The sequence below is a fragment of the Sander vitreus genome, chromosome 8, assembly GCF_031162955.1.
Source record: "Sander vitreus isolate 19-12246 chromosome 8, sanVit1, whole genome shotgun sequence".
NCBI classification, from domain to species: domain Eukaryota; kingdom Metazoa; phylum Chordata; class Actinopteri; order Perciformes; family Percidae; genus Sander; species Sander vitreus.
The window spans coordinates 19,560,421-19,568,545 of NC_135862.1; the positions used below are offsets into that span (position 1 = coordinate 19,560,421).

At 39.5% G+C, this 8,125-nt stretch overlaps 1 protein-coding gene across 1 annotated transcript; it reads left to right on the plus strand.

Moving 5' to 3' along the window:
* The first annotated feature begins 913 nt into the window (after positions 1–913).
* LOC144522364 (uncharacterized) lies at positions 914–2,635 on the plus strand. Its single transcript, XM_078257382.1, has one exon. The coding sequence runs from the start codon at positions 1,079–1,081 to the stop codon at positions 2,024–2,026; it is 948 nt and encodes a 315-aa protein (XP_078113508.1). The 5' UTR covers positions 914–1,078; the 3' UTR covers positions 2,027–2,635.
* The last annotated feature ends 5,490 nt before the right edge of the window (positions 2,636–8,125 follow it).

Here is an 8,125-nt window from a genome sequence, read left to right on the forward strand (position 1 = left end):
CTTGGAAATTTACTTAAAGTATAAAAGTAAAAGTAAAACTTTATATGCCATTGCCTACATTTTAAATGGCAATGGCAATAGGCCTAAAACATCACATATTTGATTATTGTGACATAGACTGGGACTCCAGGTTAATAAGATTCTGACTGAGTAGCAAGATCTCAATTCAATTGTGATTCTGTGAGAATTCACAGATCCAGTTTCTCTTTTTTAATCTTCCCCTTAACATTTAAAGGAATCTACATGTATGTGTGTGTGTGTGTGCTCAAATATGGCTTTTCATGGTGTTTCGGTTGGCACAATTTGCAGCACATTCGCCAGGAGTCATTCTTGGTGCCTACTATCTCAAACATCTCTCTCAGATAAGGCCAAGGATGATTGGGAATGTCTTGATGCTTGTCTGCTGAGTCTCTGGGATCTCTGTTTTCTTCATTTTCAATCATGTCGCCATCCATACTACTATGCTAATGTTACCGCCATCAAGCCGCAATGATTTGCCACGAATGAATGCCGCCGAATCTGTCGAGTCGTCTTGTAGTGGTGCGTCAAGTGCAACGTATATTTCCATCCAATTAGATTGAATAGGTGACGCGAAAAATAATAACGGTAACTCCACTGAAATTATTTGAAACTAAAGTAACGAGCCAATTTTGTAAAATGTAAGGAGTAGAAAGTAGCAATATTCATATTAAAATGTGAGGAGTAAAAGTAAAAAGTCAGCACAAAAATAAATAGTAAAGTAAAGTAAAAATATCTGAAAATTCTACTTGAGTATAATACTTCCCATCTCTGTATATAAATAAGCTACTGAGGGGCGAACAAGTTGCCACATGATTTTGATGTTGCTTTTTGTCATTTTCAGAGAACTGAAACCAGACTCTTGACTAATAGAGTTTCCTTCCAACTCAAGATTCACTTCATCTTGAAGGGCACAAAGTTTGTCATTTATGTGCCAGTTATATTCTGAGTGGCAAAACGACTCATGTTGACACGATTGTCTCTCGCTCACGGCTTAAAAAATCATAGATTAGACTAAGGAAGGAAATAATTCAACTCAAGGGATTATTATCGTGGTATCATGGCATGTTTTGCTGCCACACTTGGTGTCATCATTCTGGCGGGATTCATCAACCTCTCAGCAGCAAACAAGGACGCCTGTGATCTTTATGCTGTAGTTGGAGAGAGTCTAATGCTGCCGTTTGTGCATGATGGACTGGTAAACTCACATAAGCTGAGATGGACTCATAATAGCACAATCATTTTCTACAGAGAAAAAGGCAGAGTGTCTGTTGGAAAGTCAGAGGACATCTCTACAGCGGGATCTCTTTTGCTGAAGAACCTACAATTCTCAAGTGCAGGGACTTACCAAGCTAAGGTGCTGATTCCCAATGATACAATGGTTGAAACGTGGACTCATCGTCTCTGTATGATGGACAAGGTATCAAAACCTCAACTCACTTACATGTGTGACCCCAAGTCTAGTGCTGTTAATCTAAATTGCCATGTAGCCTATCCTCAGGGTTTGGTGTTCTCATGGACACTTGATGAAAAGACCTTTACAAGTGAAACAAGACCAACACTGAGCATATCACTGGCAAAGTTGAAAGGGGAGAGGAGCTTTACATGTAGTGTTGCAAACAAAGTCAGCAAGGAGAAGAGTAACACTGTCCGTCCAACCTGTAAAGGTCCACCGCCACCAACTTTGTTCTGTTTTACATCCACAACGGTTGTAGCAGTGCTAGCAGGTGGAGCCAGTCTGATTCTGCTCTTGCTCATCATAATCATCATATTATGTTGCTGCCACAGATGCATCAAAACCCAAATGAGACGCAGGGATAAAGGGGCGCTGAGGATGCTTTCTCTAAACAAACGAGAGTCTGACTCCATCAGCCCAGAGTATGAGACTATGCACCCCAATGAGTACACTGAAAACAGGCCTGCACAGCTCTCCATAGATTCTGAAAGACAACAACCTTCACCTGTGCCGAAGCCGAGGACAAAAACTCCCCAGACACCAAACATCTGAACGTGCCTCCCTCTCTTACCATCCCAGGAACCTTCAAGAACTAAGACAAAAAGGCATGTTTCGTAGATTGATTGAACATACAACTGAACCAAAATGAAGAAGGGAATGTCTTTTGACCACAATTTTAATCTACACATTCTTTATCACTTTAATATTTCAGTGTATACCTAGGCTATATAGATGCAGTGAATTGACAATTGAAGTATCTGTGTTTAGAAACAGTGGGCATAATCATGATATGAGGGCCTGGGAGGTAGAATTTGAAGCAGCATAATCTTTATTTTCTCAGCAACTTTAAATATGATATCATGGCTTTTCTATGTTGAAACTTTGTTGTTATTGTTTTCAATTTAGCTGTTATAGTGGTGGGGGTCAAAGGAGGCATTGTTTGATCACTGATACACATAATACAAGAAACTGTGCTTGAGGAATTTCAATAATGATGTATCATTCTAATCTTTTAATGTTACTAATGATCTTTTCTGTTTTATTATGACTTAATAACTGCAGAGCCAATGTACTTCTGTGTTATAAATAAAGCAATGTCCAGAAATAAAAAGAGAGTTTTGTGTAAAACGTGATATAATAAATTATGGATATGGTTCATGATATTCATTATTTTTCTTATTGTCACACATCCCATGAAAAGTACATTTATACATTCATTTAAAAAGAGAATAGATTATTTTATAAAACTGCTGGGCACTGTAGTTTTTAGCAAATGTTTCTCAAACACAAGTAAATTGTGTATTTGTTGGGGACTAATTTCAGCGGTGGATTGATACACATTTTGTGTACTACAGCAACAAGGGTGTGTGTGTGAGTGTGTGTGTGTGTGTGTGTGTGTGTGTGTGTGTGTGTGTGTGTGTGTGTGTGAGCTTGACCTTTGTGGTAAAAAAGAAACATGTCACTTAGTGTGGTAACGGTGGTGATCTATGGCACGGAAAAATACATTATTTCAGACTTTGGATACACGGACAGATATATAGTAGAATAAAGAATATTGCCAGACTTTTGTTTTTGTAAATATTAAGTATGGTAATGGTATGTTATGAGAACTATTGTATCACAACAAAGACACAATGGGCAAAAATGTGAAAAAACGTGAACATGTCTTGACCTCTTCTGTCTGAGACATAACTATTTACCAACCGACCTATTCTTCACGTAAGCATTAAATGACTATTTTAGCAGCTCCACTGATATTTGCATACACTTGAATCTTTCAAGATTGAAATTTAGTGATCTGTAATATACAGTTATCACACTATATGTTTATGATGTTTGAACTAAATATGGTTGTCAAAAATTATCTTATATCTCATTTTTGTATGGAAAAGAAGAACTTATCCGTGTCAAACATAGCCCTTTGTTCCAGCTTCTTACATGTCAGCATTCTTGCACTTATTAAAATTTGCTTGCTTGCAAGAAGTTATTAAAGGGAAAAAAATCAATAGAGGAATGGATTAGCTAAGGCAAATATCTATTATCTCCAATGGGTAAATGGTAATCCACACATGAAAGTGTTTGCTGTCTCGCCTAATGCTGTGTGACAGCCACATAATGGAGTCCCCCTGAGCGTCATCGCCATAAACTTACAAGCCAATGTCATCTTTTGTCAGGCCCTGCTCCACTCCTGCTCTCTTTACATGGCTGAAATTTCAGTCCAGCCGGCAGGGATTTGGCAGTAAAGCTGGTATCTGCTCCTGGAACAATGCCATTTGTCTTTCTTGAGAAACACTGAAACTTGGCTGGCAACATGCCATGTCACTTCCCCTCACCAGCTAAAAATGTGCACCATATACATAGACAGACCTAGGCTTACTGTATTCTCCACACACACACACACACACACACACACACACACACACACACACACACACACATTTGGAGATACAACTTAATGAAACACATCTCATATGCCTTTGCCAGATCTGCCCTGGAAATGGAAGGGAAATACCTCTGAAATGTGTTTAATCATTGCTCTTGGAGTCTAAAGGATATACCCTTTTGATCTTGGAGTGTGTGTGTCCAGGAAAAGGGTCAATTACCCATTGAAAGTATTTATACTCATGTCAGATCATTCTTATTACAGTTCTCTAGTTGTCACGGGCTGCCAAGTCTGGGAAAAGTACAAACCAAATCAGAAAATCAGAGGTCAGCCAAGCCTTTTTCATCAGATTTGACTGAAAATACAGAGCTGATTATGACCTATTAGCATTCTTGAGCCAATTTAGCACTCTTTGACCTCAGTCCTTTTTCTGAAACTTAAAGCAGACGAAGCAGTGAGGTAGTCGAAGACAACCTTGCAATCAGTCCCACGTTTTTTGACAAAGCAATGTGGCCAGTTACTCTTGAAAATCAAACAAACAGACACACAGTATGATGACTTTGAATACCACGTTGTTTAAAGTAATAGCCTTTAAAAGTCATTCAATGTGGAAAATTTGTAGAGCGCTTGGGTTGTGGTCTTGCTGAACACATTAACTTCATCTGTCATCTCAACTTTTTTCACACTGCACATGCAATTTGTGGACTGGCTCTGCCCAGTCGGTGGCTGTCTGCAAATCAATTCCACAAATTTGCTGAGGAATTAGGCAGCAGTGATTTTTAATGGAGGCAGAATACTTTCCAGAACTCAGCGAGATTTATCACCTCACAGACACTTGATGGCTGAGGCCAAAACAATGCTCAGTGCGAAGGGGCTTTCTAACATCTCACAGACTGTAATCTCACTTGTTAATATGTTTTTATCTTTGAAGGGAAATTTGCAACGGTCCTCCAAACCATACAGCAATATAGGTTGTTTATTCCTACCCTTCTAATACGACCCACAGGAGCACTTCATAAATGAGCCCCCCTAGCGGTGGCAGGAAATACGACCCACTGGAGTGTTTTCAGTCCTTAAATCTAAACCAGAGAATGTAAAGTCGTTAATGTTGTGAAACAGTTGCAGTTTGGTTAGGTTTAGGCAAAAAAATGAATTGTTTATGTTTAGGCACCAAAACTACTAGGTTTAGAAAAGGATCGGGGTTTGGGTTAAAATCAGACTTTACTTTATATCAGGTTACGCACGTGACGCAGAATGTGACGCCGCTCCCTTTGTTTTGTTTGTTTCGTTTGATCCTCTTTTTAAAAAATGCTTTCCGTTTACTTTTATTTTCAAACGGTAGTGATGGCCAAATGAAGCTTTGTGAACCATTTTCTCTTTTTTCTGAGCCCACTAGATGGGGCTCTCTCTTCAACAAAGGGTTGAAAACACACTGAATTGCCATTCCTTCAACCTTTTTCTTTGAACAGAGAGTGCCATCTAGTGAGCTCAGAAAATAAAGACAATGGTTCACGAAGCTTCACTTTGACCATTTGACCATCACTATCAAACGGTACACAAACCACGGCCTTCTGGGTGAAAGTGTTTGTTTGATCCATCCATAGTGCAAATTTGTCCCTGTGGCCACTGTAGTATTGCAGTGAAAACAAAATGAAAAAATGATTTTCCCCATGGACCACCATTAAGGAACGTCCATAAAACTGTTGACAGGACACCTCAAACAGCAAACAAGGTAGATTATTGCTCTTTATATTATGATTTTTTTTAATCCATAGAAGGTGTATTTATAAAACCTTCCCAGAGCAGGAAATTATTGTGTGTGATGTCATCCCAATGTAAAGGCTATGGGCCGGGCGGGGTCAGCAGGGGAAACACTAATGTGCGTGTACAGTGTGCTGCACAACACGGAAGCTAGACACTTTTTTTTAAGTTATGTGCCAGTTGAGCAGTTTTCATTCAAGTGAGTGGGTGCCATCTTTGAGTCCTACAATACATCCATTGGTGCAACCCGTTCTAATATAGGAATGTGTGAATCTTACCTAGGCCTACATTATAGATTAGAAGGGATTTATCAGTGTCTTCATCAGCGGGGGAGCCACATGGAATCAATGGAGATTAAACCCAGGACTCTGACTGGAGGATCTTTGGTATGAGTCCTTTAAGAATCTGAAAAGTATTAGGCTACATGTTGCTCACATACACTTGCACAGGCTTAACATCCTCTGGGAAAGTCACCTGACATTCAGATAAAATAAGGTGTAAACGCAAAAGCTCAGATTCAATTCAATTCAATTTCAATTCAATTTTATTTATAGTATCAAATCATAACAAGAGTTATATCAAGACACTTTACAGGTAGAGTAGGTCTAGACCACACTATAATTTACAAATACCCAACAATTCCAGTAATTCCCAAATGACAGCACATCCTGTCCTAGGGAAGTTTGGCCATTGGGTGTGCTTCTTTGTCATGGCTACACAAGGATAGCTTGTTTTTTTACTGGATTTCCCGAGCAAAGCAGTTTTTCAGTTTGCTCCTTGCACCCTTGCCAAGTACTCCATCGTTGTCTACTGTGACATTGTGAAACAGCCTCCTGCAAAGACTGATTTTATGAAAACCTGTGACAAGTGGGCTTCCAACACATCTGCCATCTGATAGTTTTCCCCATGGGTGACTTTAAGTTGCAGAAAGCACATGTTTTTAACAAGGCGTTAGAAGAAAAATAACAGAAATGTTTGCCTTGAAAGGTGTGATAGGTTTTGGGATTCTAACACCTAAAATTTAGTTTATGGGTTTGCTGAGGTCATGCTGGAGAAATCTAAAAATGCATATCTGGCTATGGCTCTGTGTACTGCCAGAAGAGATGAACAGAATCAACGTTCAGACCATATTGACGGTGTCAGTGAGTAGAACAAGTATTCCCATAATTTCATTCTAATGCCTCAGCAGCTGCCCTGAGCCAAAGAGGCTGGCGTGTGAAAAGAGAAAAGGCTGGGAAAACAACAGCCCTTTGTCAGTCACAGACAGGAGCACTGCTGCCATTTGTAGCCAGTGAAGGAATATGACAGCACCAAGGTCTACAAAAATGATACAGAACATCTCCGTTCTCAGCAGATACTTTAAAATAGTTCAGTGGAGCAAAGAACTACTGTAACGTAGTGTATTGTGTATTCATCGATTAAGAATAGAACTTTCAATATATTGATAAAAGATACTGTATGTTATGTCTGTTTGTTATCCCTCATAGGGGGCCAGATGCATAAGACTCATGATTCGCGACTAAAACTCTGTGATCACGCATAGATAAAAATAGGCATAAGCATTATTTGCATCAGATTAAAAATAAAGTTCATATGCCTGGTCCTGTTTTATAAATCTCAATACTTGAGATTTATAAAAGAACCAAATAGAAGAACCAAAGTGCAACATATCCAGTCCCACAGTTAGCCCTAAATGGACATAGATACATCTACATCTGGCCCCAGGTGCATCTGACAGCTTGTCTCCATCTTGGGTGCTGCTACAAATTCCAGGTGAAGCTTACATTCAGGGGATGAGTCTAAACAAACATTCCAGGAGAATCAGCTGTAGACAAAAGAAGGGGTAAACTCCAGTCCACAGATGCTGTAAAGCAGGCCTATCATTTCCACTACAACCAGAGCTCTGTAATAAAAGTGCTTCTATCAGCCAAATTACCCATCCATGGTCTTGCACCTGATATAAATCAGATGGAAGAAAAATTCCAAATACCACTTTAATAAGCATCTTGTGTGCACAGACTCAACATTCATACAAAGATCAAACATTCTGTCACATTCTTGGGGATATAGTGTGTGTGTGCCAACACAAAATTACAACCTGGCAAAAAAAGATTCTTTTTTTTGCACCTCACTAATGTGCATTTTGCACAATACGACTTTTTGCTTTGACATGTGGGGCAAAAGCATTTAAGATGATTCTCCCAGATAGCTGTAATACCTTTTGAAGAACACCCAGAAGAGATAATTTGGATAGTTTGAAGCCTTTGTCTTGGTCTACGGGCCTATCTCCTCTCAGAGAAAAGGATCCCTTAAGCCTTATTGTATGTGTGGATTCATGCAGGGATAACAGCATGTCAGTGACAGGCCATGCAACAATAGTTGAAGATGAGAGAAGTGTAAAGGTGCGACAGAGGGCTAACAACACAAGGCTTTGCTTTGGCTATGCCATGCCTATCTAGCAGAGCATCAATACAACACTCCAATGGGCTCTCTGTGTGGCCTTGGTT